This window comes from Camelina sativa, chromosome 5 (genome assembly GCF_000633955.1).
Source record: "Camelina sativa cultivar DH55 chromosome 5, Cs, whole genome shotgun sequence".
Taxonomy (NCBI): domain Eukaryota; kingdom Viridiplantae; phylum Streptophyta; class Magnoliopsida; order Brassicales; family Brassicaceae; genus Camelina; species Camelina sativa.
Window position 1 is genome coordinate 13,768,452 of NC_025689.1, and position 18,727 is coordinate 13,787,178.

Genomic DNA, 18,727 nt, shown 5'->3' on the forward strand with positions numbered 1-18,727 from the left:
CAAATCAATTTAATATTTGTAATGATTATGCTGAAGACTTATCTAGAAGACTTCTTCTAAGAATATAGAATTCTACAATTATAAGTATGAAATGAAGTGATATATAAACTTTTTAAGAATTACCCAACTGTGAATAATTTCAGTCTCCAACACTACAATGAAGGGTATTCTTAGCTATTAGTTGTTACACTAAATCTTATTGAAATTACAAATTTCTATGAATTTTTTTTTCAGTTTTTGGATAATTTGATAAATTAGAAGAGAAACCTACCATAATTTTATAAAAATTATATTTTTTATTATGTCGACGACTTCTCTGGTAGACTTCTGCACGGGAAACTGAACCGTCTACAAATCAATCAAATCAATTTAATATTTATAATGATTATGCTGAAGACTTATCTAGAAGACTTCTTCTAAGAATATAGAATTCTACAATTATAAGTATGAAATGAAGTGATATATAAACTTTTTAAGAATTACCCAACTGTGAATGATTTCAGTCTCCAACACTACAATGAAGGGTATTCTTAGCTATTAGTTGTTACACTAAATCTTATTGAAATTACAAATTTCTATGAATTTTTTTTAGTTTTTGGATAATTTGACAAATTAGAAGAGAAACCTGCCATAATTTTATAAAAATTATATTTTTTATTATGTCGACGACTTCTCTGGTAGACTTCTGCACGGGAAACTGAACCGTCTACAAATCAATCAAATCAATTTAATATTTATAATGATTATGCTGAAGACTTATCTAGAAGACTTCTTCTAAGAATATAGAATTCTACAATTATAAGTATGAAATGAAGTGATATATAAACTTTTTAAGAATTACCCAACTGTGAATGATTTTAGTCTCCAACACTACAATGAAGGGTATTCTTAGCTATTAGTTGTTACACTAAATCTTATTGAAATTACAAATTTCTATGAATTTTTTTTAGTTTTTGGATAATTTGACAAATTAGAAGAGAAACCTGCCATAATTTTATAAAAATTATATTTTTTATTATGTCGACGACTTCTCTGGTAGACTTCTGCACGGGAAAATGAACCGTTTGCAAATCAGTCAAATCAATTTAATATTTGTAATGATTATGCTGAAGACTTATCTGGAAGACTTCTTCCTGGGAAACTAAACCGTACTTTAAACTACAGATCTCAAATTTTTATTTAAAAAATACAAAATAATTTATTATAATAATTAAATTAATAATAAAAAAAATCAAAATCTCAATTATTTACAAACATATTCTGGGTAATTTTCTTCCACCTTCACTGCTCCACCGCCCCATCTTCTGTTTAATCTTCTCCTCCGGCTGTAAAATTCTCGGCCTCCGTCATCTCCTGTTTAATCTTCTCCTCTGCCTGTAAAATTAAAAACAAGAACAAGCTTTGGTAAAAATCTGACTTCAAGCAATTAAATCATAAAAATCCAAAAAAAAGTTGAGATCAAACTCGAAAAAGAAAGAACTAAACTTTTTCCAACAGATTACCCAATAACAATTCTCAGATCCAAATAAGAAACAAAACCTTTGGGATTAGATTTGAATATGAATGAAGGCCAGATCTGGAGAGAGATTCGTAGAGTCACATTTGCAGAACTTCTTCAATAAAAAAACAAGAGAGAAAAAAGAGGATGGATTGGAGTTTTAGATCTATTTTTATTTTGTTTTTTTTTTGGAGAGCCAAGATATATTTGAGAGAGAGACAAGTAAAATAAAAAAGAATCTAGGGTTTTCATATTTATCTTTGTAACCACGAAATATTTTGTGGGTATATGTAGCTGAATTTTTGAGAACAACAATATTGGAATTTTTGAGAGAAAATTTTTGGAGAGAGATCACATAAAAAAGTAGGGTTGACTTAGAGAGAAGTATATATATAGTTAAATTAAATTATCCGGTTAGGTTAAAATCAAAGAATCAGTATGTATTCGGTTAGGTTCAGCTATCGGTTTGGTTAAATTATCGGTGAAATTAAGATAATATAATATTAATGGTTGATGGCATAACAAAGTCAACCACTAATAATCTGCAGAGAAGTCTACTTAAACAAACCCTAAATCAAATAATTTTTGCCTAGTCAACATTTTCTTGTTTAATTTGACTCGTTTATATGTAAATTTATTTTATTTTAATGCATGAAGTCTACGTGGTTATTATTTGATCAATAAGTTTATCAAATTATTTTTTTATAATTTTTCAATTATAATTAAGGAGTAGACGTCTTTTTATGTCTTCTTGTTGACGTCAATTTATAATTTACCTTAAAGATAACTACGGCAGACTTCCTCGGGTTAAATCTGTCATTTAGGCTGTTGTTTTTTGTTTGGTCATAAGGGGGTCAACTGTAATTTCAGCACCTTTAGTGGTTATGTTTCTCGAAAAACGAATATAGGGTCTATGAACTCATTCAAATGCAAATAAAGGTACTAAAAATGCAGTTGTCCCTTTTTTGATCGGTAACTTCCATGGACCATGGTGATTCGTTTGTGAAAAATAAACCCTTAATAATTTTGAAAGAAATTAAATAAGTAATCCAAAATTTTATATGATTATGTAAATAAAAACGCTGCTTAAATATAATTTATATAGTTATGTAAACTAAATATACACAAAGTACAAGTTTGAAGAAAAACAAAAAACAAAATTTTAGAAGCCCCTTGTAAGTGTATACGTTTTGATATCTCTTAACATCTCGAACAAATTCATAAACCTTTTCGTAAGTACGTTTGAGGTAGAACATATTTTACGTCAACGTTCCAAACAATAGGATGCTATATAATAGTGACTGCTTAAGTTGAAACTTGATTTTTTCTCCACGAAAACGTCTGGCAAAACTAATCTTTTTTTTTTCCCAACCATGCAACAAATCGAAGCTATTTTCTCATCACACAAAAAAAAATCATCCTCATTAATTATATACTTCTTTTTGTAACTGGAGATAGATCCACGAAGCCTAAACAAATCCACCGATCAATTGTATGACAATAACCACTAAACTACATGACTATAACCACTAAACTACAATCACTTGCTTCTTCTTATCATATCTTTCGGTAACAACGACTCATTTTAATTGAGATTTAGTTTTAATTATGTGGATATTTTGTTCTCCATGACCCATGACATTGATTTCTGGTATACTAATTAGTCTTCTTTTGAGCCAAAAAGTCATAGCTTAAATGAAAAGAAATCTCGAAATTTCTAGTAAATACCTTTCTTTTTCCGTTGCCAAATGTTTCCTGCAGCAAATTTGCAACTCCATAATGAGGATTTTGCATGTATTTCTAAAAAGCATCATGCTATTTAATCTGATAATATCTGATTTTTATATGATATCACGCTATTCGTTTTAATTATTCACGGAAAACTTTGTTAGCGATCAAAGAAGCCCTAGATCCAAACTTTATCGCTCCATCTATCTCCGTACAAATTATTCAAATATATCGTCACCTATACATCTAGCTAGGACGTTTGGAATATTGGAATTACTAATGTTTGAACTTTGTTTTTCTAGGAAACTATATAAATAATATCGTGTTTTACAATTGGTCCGATAATGCCAAATTATTGGAGCGATGCGTTTTATCACACAATATATTCATTCTCATATATATATACTTAAATCTGCAAGGATTATGAAGTGGCTAGATAATAAGACATTCCGTCTACCAAATGACTATAACCACATGACTATAATATCTGCAATCTCTGGTCTAATCCACATGAATATAACCACTAAACTAACATATATAAATGTTTATCACCAACGACTCATTTCAATTGGGGGTTATTTTTATGTGGATATTTTGGTTCTCCATGACCATGAGGTCCATGACATAACTTTTGATTTCTATAATCTGTCTTTTCTTTAAACCAAAGAGTCATAGCTAAACCGAAAAGAAATCTCGAAATTTCTAGTAAGTGACTTTCCATTTTCGTTACCAAAAGTAATTATGAAGAAGACATAATTACAGAAAAATAAGAAAACCAAGATACTCCTATGTACAAGACAAATATATCGGATTAGTTTATCAAACCAAATAAAATATATATGGTCCTTGGAACATGATTCTACTGAAACTCTACTACTAACAGAACAGTAAAACTACTTCATATTAACTAAAAATCTGAACCTTCTGTGTTTTCATATGTTTAAGGTGTGTTATTGGAGTTCAAAATTAATATAATGTTTTCACAATTCATAGTATATGTCTACGTAAATTATCAATGAGTCTCCAAGAAAGAATTCAACAAATGATTATTATTAAAACAGACCCTATATATTAGTTCTTGAAAATATAATATATAACTCGACAATATGTATCTATACATGACGGTATACCATAAATTTGTTTATACAAAAATTACTGAAAGTCTAAAGAAATAAAAGTATTAGATGAAATAAACTTACTCTACACAAGTATACCTCCCAAAAAAGAAAAAGAACAAAATTAGAAAATCAACCTCCCAAGCTCCAACTTCAAATCTTCGTTCTCTAAAGGCGTCAAGTTCAAATCCAAACACAAAACCCTCTTTCCATTACCACCGCCAGACTTTTTCATCGTCACCGGCGCCGTAGCAGGAGCTAAACTCCGGCCACCTCCTCCTCCTGCTCCACCTCTATGCTTCCTCATGTGACCACCCAAGGCTTGCCCTACGGCGAACTCGGCACCACATATGGGACACTCATGTTTCACCGGTTTGACTCTCTTGGGAGAAGGAGGCGCGTGGCCTTCAAGTGCTGCTGATCGCCTGTGGCTTGCTCGGTGGCCTCCCAAGGCTTGGAAAGACGGGAACTCTTTGTTGCATGTCTTGCACGCGAAAACACGGCTTTTGGTGTCGTTTTGATGATTCTTTGATAGAAGAATCAAACAGCTAGCCATCTTGTTTATCATCTCCATGTCTGATCTTTCCATTTCCATTTTAATTGATCTGAAAAAGAAAAAAAAAACGAAACTCTTTGTTTTGGTTGAGAGATGAAAAGAATGAAAAATGAAACGAAGACTTTGTTGAAAAATGTATTTTTTGATCGTGTTTTTATAAGCGAAAAAACTTAGCTTAGCTTTTTTTGCATTGACTTTTTATTGTTTGTGATACGAAGTGCTGAAATTCTTGTTTTACCCTTTCCTCTTGCTGAACAAACACCTTTTCGTTGACCCTCCACGTTCAATAATAGTTTCGTGTTATTCTAAACAAAAATAGCAAAAATATAACAATAACTGACTATTCATTTGAGTTTACAAATCATATATATTTAGTATCATGTTCAACTGCTAAACGAGACAGACATGTAAACAGAATCTATAAGGCCATAAGTTACTGCATTTACTTAAGATGAATGACCATATAATGCGAAACACTAGATGATGTGTATTTCATTATTTGTTTCATCGACCACATAGAAGATTGTAGCAACTGAAAGTTAGATTTATAGAAATCTCAACAAATAAAAGTTTGAAGATATCTAACGAAATTTCACGTAATATCAATTAGTTTTGTATAAGTAATCATTAAATATAGCAAAGATCCAATTGTTTGACCCAAAGTTTATTAAAGTGATCAGCACTTTAGAAAGTAATATACTGCATTACAAAAATTGCGGTATGATTAAAGAATAATGAAAGATATTTTATAAGCTTATGATGTTGTTGGTACCAACCAATGCTAATGGTAATACAGCTGCGTTTGCCACAACACATATATTGTTATCATTCATAATCTAACCATCAAGAGAATCAATAATAATAAAAATGTTTTGTCAACAAGTAACTATGGTTTAATTAATATCTGAAAGTGGGATTATAATTTTATGGTGGAAATTATTTAATAAAAAATAAAGATAACACGTAAGGTGTTGGTAGTTGTACACTGGTCGATCTTTCTTGGAGAAACCATGACCATGCATGTCTTGTGTTCGCGTGTTACCAGCCATAAATCTATATATAAACATGGACGTATCAAAGGATAAAGGGGTTTAACTTACTAGCTTAAAACCGTGGCTCAAAGAAACATTGGTTGTGATATCTTCTTTTAGTCCCAAAAGACTCATCTGTTTTTTTTTTCCCAAGACTTTTAAAAAGAAACGATTATATTAAGAAATGGGTATTTTGGTAATTGAAGAACAAGTACGGTAAGACTTTTTGGTACGGCAAGTTGCGATTGAGTCACAGAAACGTCATCGCCTACCAAACCCAAACGACGAGAGGAAACAAAATAGTCGTGAGTCAGACGCTCTAGAGTGTTTTACTATTATAAAACCCTCTCTTTATCCCCCACTCGCACTTTCACACGCGTGTGACTATTTAATCTAACTTTTTACTATTACTAACTTTTTTCCTCCTTTTTGTTTTGTGTTTCCTCTCGTGTAGATTAGATCAATCTTCATTCAACATCATCACGCATGAAAACTACATTACGTGTTTATCTTGTATGTTTTAGGTGAGGAAATTTAATTCTTAATGACTCAAAACTAAATCATTTTCTGAGTTCATACTTTAACTATAATCCAAATTCAGATATTCATATAATTCTGTACTGAACCATACATCATTATATATATATATGCATATATATATATATATATATATACATATATATATATATACATATATTTTTTCATTAGATAAGATGAACAATAATTTATGAAGATGGTAAAGTAAACCGATGTTTTAAATCAAAGAGAAAAAAATAAAATAGTGGTTTATAATATACTAGTTTGCAAGCTCACAAATGTATGTAGACATAATGACTACATTTAATATTATTTTTCATTTCTCTCTATATAAAGCTTTTATGGTCGGTTACTACAAAAAGGATGTCTTAAATATATGGTACCAAAACCTTTCACTTAAGAATATAGAAAATGGTCAAGCAAGCTGTATATGTACAATTTTAAATGATTATAACTAATTCATTAACTTATTGTCCAATATATAGCACGTATTATCCAAATATGTTAACCAACATGGTGGGTCATGTAGTTCATAGATTTAATTTGCTTTGTTATGAAAGTGCAGAAAAATAAATATATTAAGTGACCACAACAAAAAAAAAACACAAATCTCTAACTTTCTCATTCTTGTTAGAAACTGAAATCTCTAACTTTATCAATATACAACAACAAGAGTGTTTAAACTTTAAACTATATATGTTTAACTTAGTGTTTAAAATTGCTAAAAATATATTAAAATATATTCTCAACTATTTAAATCTAAACTTGAAGTATTTTTGTTGAACGAATTACGAAAATTATGATAGTATATATTTTTAATACTATTTTGAGAATAGTACATCTTTTATGTTTTTATATTTTAGCCTTTTAATCAGATAGAGTGGCGAAAACATATATTTATCTTATATTTTTTTAAAAGATTAATGACTTTTATTTTCAGAAAACTAATATGGTAAAGTTATAATATTACTTGACTTACACCGTATTTCCCGGAATTCATGATGAAATTTGAAAACTTAATTTTGATTAAGTCTTGCTTTGATTTGGATGCGTTTGGGTTCAATTTTTCTTTAGTCCTTTTAATTTGACACTAGATCCGGACCCGCACGTACGTGCGGGATTGTTTGCAAAAACTAAACTTTCTTTTATAGTATTTTTTTCAGTGATAAAATTATTATTGCTTTAGATCAAAAGTTGTTTATCTTTTAAAGAAAAGAACTGTTATTCTTAATAAATATTCGTTTAATAAATATTTGTTTGAGTTGTTTGTCTTATATAGTTTGTTCGTTTGAGAAAAATCATAAATTTCTCTATCATCTATATTATTTAGATAGTCGACTTTATAGAGCATAGGATTAAGATCCATTTTTATTGGTTATGGAAAAAGACTAAAATACATATAATGGATTAATTACATTACAATTCCTATAATTTATATCTATTGTATTTATTAACTCCAACATAAAAAGATTTGGTTAACAATAATATGTTGGGCTCGAGTAAGCCCAAAACAATATCTCTCGGTTAAAATTAAAATGCTTCTTGGTTTTCTTTTGCACTTTGGTTTTCACAAAAAAAGAAAAATTCATATCGAGATCTCCGGGTCTGTGGAACTTGTTAATAAGATTTTTCTTAACAGTGGCATGGATTAGAGTTTCCTATAGTCAGGAAATAATATATTATTAGTCACATAATCATATATATGGGTTTAACAAATATAATTAGATAGAGTAAATGAATATAATTTCACCTCAACATCTGCTAAGATCATTTCTAAGGTTTCCCCAGTGTAAATCGTATCTTGTCTCCACAAATGAACGATCCGTACTTGGATCTTCCAACTCGTCTTGAAAAGTTTTATGTTAGCAAGACTCGTGATTCCATTATTTGCAGCCATTTTCTTGTATTGTACGATATGAAGTGATATTATTCTAAGATTTCTTGTATTCGGATCATGAATTATATATAGCTGTACGGTAGCAAATTAATTTGCCATTCTTTCTTTGTAATCATTATGGTAAGTAGGAGTTATGTGGTGTAATATTTTATTCTTTGTTTTGGAAACATTACACCCGTGACTAATGCTAATTTGTTCTAATTTCCTATTTAGAAATGCATTAATTTGTGTGATTGGGACATAAGGATAGTTTTCCATTTTCAACATTAGTGATTTCCTTGGTTATGGTAATCTTTGATTTCACATAATTAGTATAGGCTTAAGTTTAATTTGCGTGAGTATGAAGACAAAAATATATATTTGTTTTCCTTTATTATTGGTATTCGTTTTTTATGGTATGCAATATCTTAGTAATTATAGTAATAATTAATATTTCTTATATTAAGTCATTTATTAAGTCTTTATTACATTTGGGCCACTCGTGGTACCATATATATACTATTAGTAATTATAGTAGTGCCGAGACTTTGTTTGTTTATATCTACTATTACTACTATTAATCTGACTCCGGATAAATTAAACATGATCCGAATTAATTACACCTGGGTCAGAGAAGGATCCTGTGATTTTTACATTTCAAATTTACTTCTATGTCCTTCTTATCTTCTATGCTTTTTAATTTATACAGGGTCATTTTATGTCATATATTCTAATGTTTCATTTTTGCCTTGAAATAATGCTTCCCTTTTAATAGTATAGATTGATACTTCTTTTTGTTTTGTTGCATGAATCACATGGGGTTTCTTTGCAAGATGGACATTTAATATTTTTCAAATTCTATAATCTATTCTCGTAAAAGAATACAAAATAGTAACCGATGGAAAATAAAATTTCAACAAAAAATCCGTACACGAAAGTACATAGGCGCGCGTGAAGTTAAGTGTGAAGAAGATTAAAATAGAAAAAAGTCCATGATCCACGCCGCCCTTTCACAAAAGAAAAAAAAAAGGTTGAACATTAAAATATTTGAAATCACATTAGTATTTTTTTTTTAGTATACAAATTCTAAGATTCTAGACTCAAATCTCTCTACGGAGAGAGTCTGAGATTTACCTAATTAATAAATCATGATCCCTTTCGTGCTTTACAACTTACGTGGATCATTTTGTCTCACATAATTAGATTTTAAGATTGTGTTTAAATGAACTAATCGTTTTGACTCCAAATTCGTCCACAGTCAAAGAATTAGTGCCGTACGTGTCATTGTTAGTTTCGGGTTAGTAAGATGTCCAATCAGATCCTCAAGTTTGTTTAGGTGTTAAAAAGTATACCAATAAAATTGCAACCAACTATATTTCAGTTTTGGTTAGGACATTAATTTTCACATTGAAGATAAGAGAAGTTAATACATAGTTGAAGATGATGTTAAAACACTTGTAAGGTCATGAATCCAAATTTAGGAAGTTTAGGCTTGCGGTACCAAATATCACCATGTATTTAGAAGTCACAAAACAAATATTTATTTCAGTTAGTTAAATTAATTTTTGGTATTTAATTATTTCTGCAACATTTGTTTCCTCTTCTTGGTAATATTATAAGCTATATAAATAAACTTTTGCAATCTAGTGATTTTTTGAGACACTTTATATTGGTGGTGTGTCTTGTTTTATAAAGTTTAACTATTGTTTTTACATTTGTTTGGAGTCTTTTATTAAGTTAGAGTGTTTTTAGAGTCTTGTTAAATCTTAATCATTTGTAAGTCTTTATAGGGTTTAAGTTGCTCTGGAAGGAAACTGGACGTTTTGGGACGAAAACATGCATTTGGAGCTAAAAGACCAGTTGAAACGTCAGAAGTTTGGCCTCAGACGAAAAACTTTTCACCGTTATATTTTTCTCAATTTTGGACACAAGCTTCATGAAGATGTTATCTGTTATTTTCAAGTGGTTTGAAGAAGATAACGGTGCAATCGAAAGTTATGGGCAATACAGTAAAGACGTATCAATTTGGTGAGCAGGTGAAACAGGAGCAAAATCAAGACACATGATCGACCGGTCCTCATTTGGGATCGACCGGTCCTATCCCCGAATCAATTTTTTTTTGAAACCGACTTTTAGGGTTTATTTTGATATTTAAGTTAGAGGCTCGACCTCCAAAGACATAAACTTTATTTTCTGAGACGATTCTGTATTGAGAGCTGAGTGGAGAAGATTTCTAATCCTTCTTTACACTTTGGAGAAGATTTCTAAACACTATTATCTATTCTTTTGCAATTCAATTATGTTTTCTTCATCACTGATTTTCTGTTTCTGTTCTATGTCTGAGTAGTTTCTTAATTGGATTTAGGGTTTCAGAAGGGTTTCTATGATTAATTGATGTTAAGTTGTTAGATTTGGGATTAGTCTTATTGTTTTTCATCTATTCTTGTTCTTAATGCTTAAGCTATATTGATCACTTAGATTAAGATCTTAGGTTAAATTCATCGAGGCACCAAAAGTGTTGTTGAGTTGTTTGAATAGAACATAGGTGAGCAAAGTGATCTTTAGCCAACGAGAGTTAAAGTTAAGGCACTTTGTGAACAAATCAAACTTGAACTTGTCAATGCTTGCTTGGTTTGCTCGTTTCAAACGAGAGTTTAGGGTCTAGTTAATTCACTGCTTAGATAGTTAGCGCTGCGAGAGTGGATTATCTTTACAATTGTGATAAGAGTTCGATAACAGTGCTTAATGCATCCCTATCTAATTGTCTAAATTCGAAATCATGTTTCCTGACGATTTCCTGTGCCGAATGCTTTTTATTTATTGAACTAAAAGACTCTTTTATTTACTGTTTTTTGTTAGTCACTTTCATCACAAATTTTTCTTTGTCTTAGCTATATTTAATCTTCATAATTCGATCCTGAAATATTACAACAATACCACTAGATTGTGGTTGAGTATGCATTAGGTTGTTAATTGACCTTTGATCAATTAGAAAACATGATTTTTGTTTAAATGATATAGTTGATTTTATTAATAGTATTATTGTAACGTTTGTGGACTAAAGTATTGATTTTAATATTGGGTGTCAATCGACATCATAAGCGATTAGGGTTACGGTTTAGTAATTTTAGGAAAAATCTAAAACATCTTTTATAAAAAGTTGTTTTGGGCAAAAAAAAACTTATGTCGTAGAAAGAGTTTTTTTTTGTTATGAGAACGTTTTGTGGATGAAAGGAAAATGTTTATATGAACTTCCTGGTGAGATCAATATGTGGAGAAAGAGATCTGAGTGTTGTTGAGACATGTTGGTGTTGCTCTTGTCAGAGATTTTTATTTTTTCCAAAGTAAGCGCGGGATCATAGTTTATCTAATCGTTGAGATTGTGTGTTTTTGTGCTTTTTTGGTGATGTGTGATTGATTGCCTTGTTTAATGTGTGTTATGTTGTGGATGATTGCCTTGCATAGCTATTGTAGGGTTCGGTCGAGGAGAGATCAACAGAGTTGATGCCGAGAGTAAAACCCTGACCCAACAATTATTAAAATGTCTTGAGCAATTTTTTTCTAACCTTCTTAAGTAGTTAATATTTTTTGGACATTTTCTTAATGAAAAACAAACTAATGGGCCTCTTCTCAACAAATATACATTATAGATTTTTTTTGTCCAAAGTTACTAAGATATAATTTTAGAGCCAATATCTACTTATTTTTACAAAATTGGGTTTTATTACTATGAAAATTTTTAAAAGGTTGATGGGCCTTAGGTACTTATACTTCTGCCCACCGCCTGTGAGCTGGGCATGTGAGAGTGTTGGTGTTAAGTGACACCAAGTGATGGTCGCAAATGGTTATGTGATGACTGTTGATCACCGGATATGACGATTTGAGCATCTTCTTACCATTGTCTCCCATCTTTTCAAGAGAGATACACAAGAAAAAAAAAGAACTAGAAAATTTAAAGAAATTTAGACACTTGGATCGATTAGAGGATCTACGCTCTGATACCATGTAAAATTGATAAAATTGTGTGTGTGGTCAAAAAAGTATATTTTTTTTCAAGAAAAATACGAAAACTATGATAGTATATATATTTTTAATAATAGATTATATGATATAGTAAATTTTTGTGATGTTTTTCTATTTTAGGTAGAGTAGAGAAAACATGAATTTATCTTATAACTTTTTAGAAGATTAGGTGCTTTTGTTTTCAGAAAATAATCATATAATAGAAATTTGTGTTTTTCTTATTTTATATTATTTGAATTACATCTTCCTTCTCAGAATCTATTAACAAATTCGAAAATTCATTTTTGAGTTCTTTTAATTTGGCACTAACACTTTCTTTTGTTTTATTGCATGAATCATATGTATTTTTGTATAAGATCAACATGAAATAATTCGAAGTTTGAAATCTATTATCGTAAAAAAAGAATTTTTTTTGCTTAATAATAACTAATGAAAAAAAAAATTTCAAAAAAAAAAATCTGTACACAAAAGTACATTAAAATCATCTTTTAATAATACAACTCAGTCGAAGTATTCATATTCATATATATTTGAAAATATAATAAAATATTAAAATGGAAAAAGGTCACAAAAAAGAAACGAAATAGGTTGAACATTTAAATAGTTAGAATCACATGATTTTTCTATTCTAAGATTCTAGACTCACATCTCTCTATTCTCTACGTAGTCTAAGATTTTTGTGATTAATAAATCATGATTCTTTTAACACTTTACAACGTACTTACGTATCCTTTTGTGTCCAATAGTTATTAAACTTTAAAATTTGTGTTTAAATGAACTAATTGTTTTCACTCCAAATTCGTCCACAGTCAAAGAATTAGCCCCATGTCTTTATTATATTTCGGGTTAGTATTTAGTTATTTACTAATTAGTAAGATGTCCACTCAGATCTCAAGTTTGTTTCTTGTAATTTCTCAATAAATCAAATTGGAACCAACTATATTTCAGTTTTTGGTTGGTACAACTTCACATATACGATTAGGGAAGTTGATACCATTTCCATAGTACTGGAAGATAATGTTAAAATACAAAGGTGACTACTAACTACTAAATGGCTTCTCTCTAACCTTGTCTCTTCCCTCGCTTGTCTATACTGTTAAGATGTTTGTATTGTATTGTATTCTCCTACTGATATTGTAAGATCGAGAACCATGTGTAGAGTCACCGTTAGGAAGCTTAGATTTGCGGTCTTAGATTCATATAATCTAGAAGTCGTTAAAATAATATTTAGTACATCTTGTTAAAGTTGACACTAGTAAAACATGTTCATATAGCTACGTGCGATTGTTACGGAAAAAATAGTAACAAACTATAACTACAGAAAGTTACAAATTAGTGACAAAGTATTAGTTAATTTAATTTGTAGTTAATATGTCACTAAACGTAGGTATATAATGACGGATAATAACAAAAAAAAGTGTAGCAATATTGCTTCAAAGTTTGTAACACAAAGTATCATAGCTCTGGTTCACACAACATAAGTCGTCACAAATTGTAGTTAATAATTATTAAAATAATATAAAATTATGAAAAATTAATTCAAACATTTTGATACAATGTGTGACAGTGTAACATTATACAAATAATTATAAAAATTAGTTAGTTGTAAGTGTAACATATATATATATATTTAATACATTTTAAATACTAGTTACTTATATATTTAAATCTCTAAATTATCAATTCAATTATCATATATATTCAAAAACAAAATTCTCAATTCCTAAAACTTAAATTCCAAACCCAGTCTAAACCTTTAATTTTATACTCATACATAAAAATTAAACAAAAAATTATAAAACTAAATAAAGAAACAAAATAAACGAGAAAGCCTCTTATTGGCTAATCCATTGAGACGCGGATTGGATTTTGGCTTATCCTCCATCGTTGATGAATTAAATCTAACGGCTAACATTTTCTCCTTTTTTATTTTCTTTTGGTTAAAAATTATTCCCCTCAGTCTCCCCTTTATCGACTCTTTCATCTTCTTCTTCTCTTCTTCGAATTTCTTCGAAACCCTACCAAGAACCAAAAGCCAAGCGACCTAAAACCTCATATCACGATGGGCGTCGACCAACCTACACAGCAGCAAGAGACGGATTCGCCGTGACCATCATTGGCGGGAGCAGAACTAGTTTCATTGAAACATCAACGGGGAACCCTTTGAGCCACGCACGAGACTTTTCACTTTCTTATTTCCATAGATCTGATGGTTTGTCTACACTTAATTTTACCTTCTTCCTTGACGAATCTATAGGATTGAACTTTTATCTTCCATTATGATTTCGTTTTTGGTGTAATATACATATAGGTTGTCTTCGATCTCAAACACTTGATTCGAGTCTCTCTAGCTCTTGATCTCTCTCAATGTATTGTAGGTTTCTTCTGAACTGTTTTTATTGGATCGAATTTTAGGCTAGCTCGAAATTCAGTGTTGAAATCGCCGTTGCTCGCTGTGTTATCATCCCTTTTGCACGTTGCTGTGTTTGTTGATGCTTTGATTGATGTTGAGTTGTGATATTACTTCGTTTTTAAATAGAGTTCTGATAGTGTTAAACAATGGAAATGTTTTTGAATGAAGGCCCAACTCTGCTGCAGTTGCATAAGTGGGAACTTTCTCAATTGCAACTCAAGATTTCAGAATTTTGTGAGGCTTTTATCTCTCCGTAGAGGCAGTTGTTAGCACTACTCTCTTACCACTCCGAAGCTTTACTGCTTTCACTTGTTGCAGGTAATAACTTGTTTTCGAATAGTACGCATATGCTTTTCTTTTCATTCTACTAGCGTTGTTCAGTTTTTTTGGTTATGCCAGTAATGTTTATATGTTTACATTCATTCATTGGTTATTTTTTAGCTGGATGTTAATGTTCTTATAATTAATTGCACAGATGGCCAGTGTAATGGAGTAGAGTGACCAGAAGAAGAATTCTAAGCTGTTGAAAGAGAACCACAAAAGCTGAGAGACGAGCTTTTCAACATGTTGTAAATTAGTTGATAGAATTTGGAGATGGTTCTTACAAGTTTATAGCTTTAAGTTTCTTGCATATTGAATGTCATTGTAGCTCAATCATGAATCATATTTTAAGTAGCTACTTGCATCAGTGAGCTGGCAACTATGGAAGAAGTATCCCTAATGATGGGTTGCCTTATGATTATCTCAGAATGTTAATCTCAGCTTAACTCAACTCTGTTTCAGAAAAGGTTTTGGTGTGGATGTTCTGAGACTTGGCTTCTTTTCTTTATGCAGGAACTGAGAATGGGGATGGTAATCATGCTACAAACGAGCAAATGGCGGTGTCCAGTTCCACACTGCCTCTTGTAACAAAGGTTTTTGAATTTATGTAACAAATGGCAGCTTTCTTTAACCCCTGCTCGTTTGTTTTAAGAATCTGAGCAGAGTCTTTTGGTTTACAACTCTGCTCTATATTGTGGTCTAAAACTCTGCTTTCTATTTCGGTTTATTCACTTTGATCTGTAGTCTTTTGCTTAAAATTCTGCTCTGTATCTTTTGCTTAAAACTCTGCTGTATCACTTCCTGTTTGTACTTTTGTTTTCCATTTGGTGCAACATATTAAACCTTGCATCAGAAGGCAACGACTTTCATAACAAACTAACATTTCAAATAAGATACGAACAAACAGATAGCTACGAGACGTTGCAACTTTGTTACATATCTTTTTACAACACGTAGCTAATAATTAGTTACCGTTTATATTGTAATCAATCGAAACTAATTGCCGAAGCTAGCTGCATAAAATGTGCGACAAACTTCTTGTCCCAATTAGTAACAAAATAGTGACAACCACCCTTGAAGATTTTTGTGAGTATGTAGCCACACCAATTTTTGTCACGTTATGTAACCATTTGCTACTAATACGTTTGACGGTAATTGTCTCAAACCAGCGTAGATAACTGTATCAATTAGTAGCAAATTGCGACAAGTTCGACTGTATCTAATTTGTAGCAAATAGCTACGAATTGCGATGAAGAGGTCAGTTTGTGACGAGTAAATAATTACTAATTGTTTTTGTAACAAATCTGTAACAATTTCTCTTTAGCTACAGAAAACATGTTATTCCTACACATTTATTTGTAACTATACAACTTCTGTTTACTAGAGTGACGTACATGTGGTGAGAAGTTCAATTCAACTTGTTTTAGTTGTTTTCTTTTCAAAAGTAAACAATTTGTCACTTTAGTATATTTGGGGTACTAGTTCTAGCACATATATTCTCAGAGCATGATCTGATTTGACTTAAATCGACAAGACCATGAAAATGGGGGAAAACAAACAAGTTCATGTTATCCTTTTGAAAACATGAAGGACTATTGAGCCAAGCCTAACAAGATTTAACTCACAACAACTGATTACAAAAGTCCAATTTAAATAGAATTTTAAAGTTTGTTTTGGTGTAAAAAGTAGAGGTGGGAAAAAACCTTAATGCACACCAATCATAGAAAAGTTGAAGATAACTACTCAATTACAATTTTTTTATCTCACTAATAAATTAATAATTATTACGAAGTTTGACTACACATTATCTAATTAATATATTAAGTAAAAAATCTACTCTAATTTGGTATACAGAATCTGTAAATACAAGGCTAGAAAATTGACAGCCCATACGTGGACCCAATAGCTATCTAAACATTTGTGTTACTATAACCACTAAACCATAGAAAACAAATCCTTCAGTGTAGTCATGGCAAAAAAGAAGTTAAATCTAACTTTCATCCCCAATAAAGTGATTAGGAAACGAACATTCAACCGGAGGAAGGAAGGATTTAAGAAGAAACTCAATGATCTCAAGACTTTATGCAATGTCGATGTATGTGCTGTCATCTACAATCCATTTAACTCAACTCCAGATGCGTGGCCATCGGAATCTGGGGTGAATAGTGTGATCGAGAAGGCATTAATGGTGACAGAGAAGAAATGTGAAGTGCTGAACCATGAAAAATTTCTCAATCAATACATTGAAAAAGTAAGAAAACACGAGGATAAGTTGGTTGAAGATAATAAAGAAATTCGCCTAAAGGAGGCCATGTTCAAGTGTCTTGGTGGTAACATGAAAGATTTTCAAATGAACGATAAAGATCGTTCTGACTTGTGTGAGTTTCTTGATGGATATCTTAAGGATCTTTATCATCATAAAAAGGTAAATCTCAACCAGCCAACTTTTGAAATTGGAGAATCTTCTTCAATGCAAATGGCAAGAACTGCTACTACTGCAAACATGGCAGATGCGGACATGGCACCAACCGATGTATCCCCATTCATGGCACCACCTAGTATGGCTGAAGTGGGTTTTTCTTCCTTTCTGAATGCTCTATTCTTCAACTATCCTCAACCAACCAATGAGTTTGAGCTCATAGTCTCTCCAAATCAAACACTAGGAGATATGAATTTTCTTGTAAGTACTCTTTTCCTCAGTGATAACCAAGAATTTTGTGGTCCAACTATGAATCAGATTTGTTTGTTGTGATAATTCCATGTATTTTAAATCATAAGATACATGAGTTTCATATGCTTCTACTCTCATCAACTTACCAAATAATTGCAGTCCATGACCCTTTCAAACCATGGAGCAGATCATGTTGATTTTCAGATAAGTGATAACAATCAAGAAGTTTACATTCCATCAGTGGATCAGGTTTGTTTTTGGTTAATATCCATATATTTAGAACTAGTTCTTACTTCTCTTAAACTAATTAACGATTTGTAATCAACTTGATTTTTATACTAGTAGGAACCAAAATCTATATATACTGATTGAAAAAATCAAGTTTATAAGCATTAATAATGTTATTAATATTTTTGTAGCTTAATTCTTTGTTAACATAAGCATTAAAAATTGTTGACAAAAAAAAAACATAAGCAATAATAATATTCCATTGTTTTTTCAGGATGAAATTCACTATCCAAATCAAACTTATGATGGAAATCAACAAGGATTCATTGAAGAGATGATCAAATATGCTGAGGAAACAAATTTTCCTTGGATAGTAGACAATCCCAACAAGTTCTAAAGCATCTATTTAGACGCAGACGCCATTGCCTGACGATGTTATATCTTTTTCATCTTTACAGAAGTTCTCATTTTTCAGTAACAAATCGTTGATTTGTATGTCTTATATTCGTAGTTTATAAACATTATGCAATCTTCTTAATATGTTATAATTTTTTTGGCAAATAACAATAAATAAGTTAAGAGCTATAATATTTTTTGTTTTCGTCAATTAAAGTTTATTTATTTCTCAGATCAACTAACATCAAGTGTAAAAGACCCGATGGGGGGAGGGGGGGTTTATTTATTTCTTAGATCAACTAACATCAAGTGTAAAAGACCCGATGGGGGGGGG

General features: G+C 30.8%; 2 protein-coding genes across 2 annotated transcripts; one reads left to right on the top strand and one right to left on the bottom strand.

The window, feature by feature from the left end:
* Positions 4,303–5,007, bottom strand: LOC104786827 (zinc finger protein ZAT12-like). The gene has a single exon (XM_010512287.1). It carries the CDS (start codon positions 4,934–4,936, stop codon positions 4,466–4,468), a length of 471 nt encoding a protein of 156 aa, XP_010510589.1. The 5' UTR covers positions 4,937–5,007; the 3' UTR covers positions 4,303–4,465.
* Positions 17,068–18,394, top strand: LOC104789243 (agamous-like MADS-box protein AGL80). Its single transcript, XM_010514972.1, is given in 3 exon segments — positions 17,068–17,859; positions 17,929–18,018; positions 18,272–18,394. Coding segments are annotated over 3 exon segments (1,005 nt in total).

Excerpts from the sequence above, each read along its gene's own strand:
- LOC104786827 (XM_010512287.1), bottom strand. The coding sequence starts at position 4,936 with ATGGAAATGGAAAGATCAGACATGGAGATGATAAACAAGATGGCTAGC.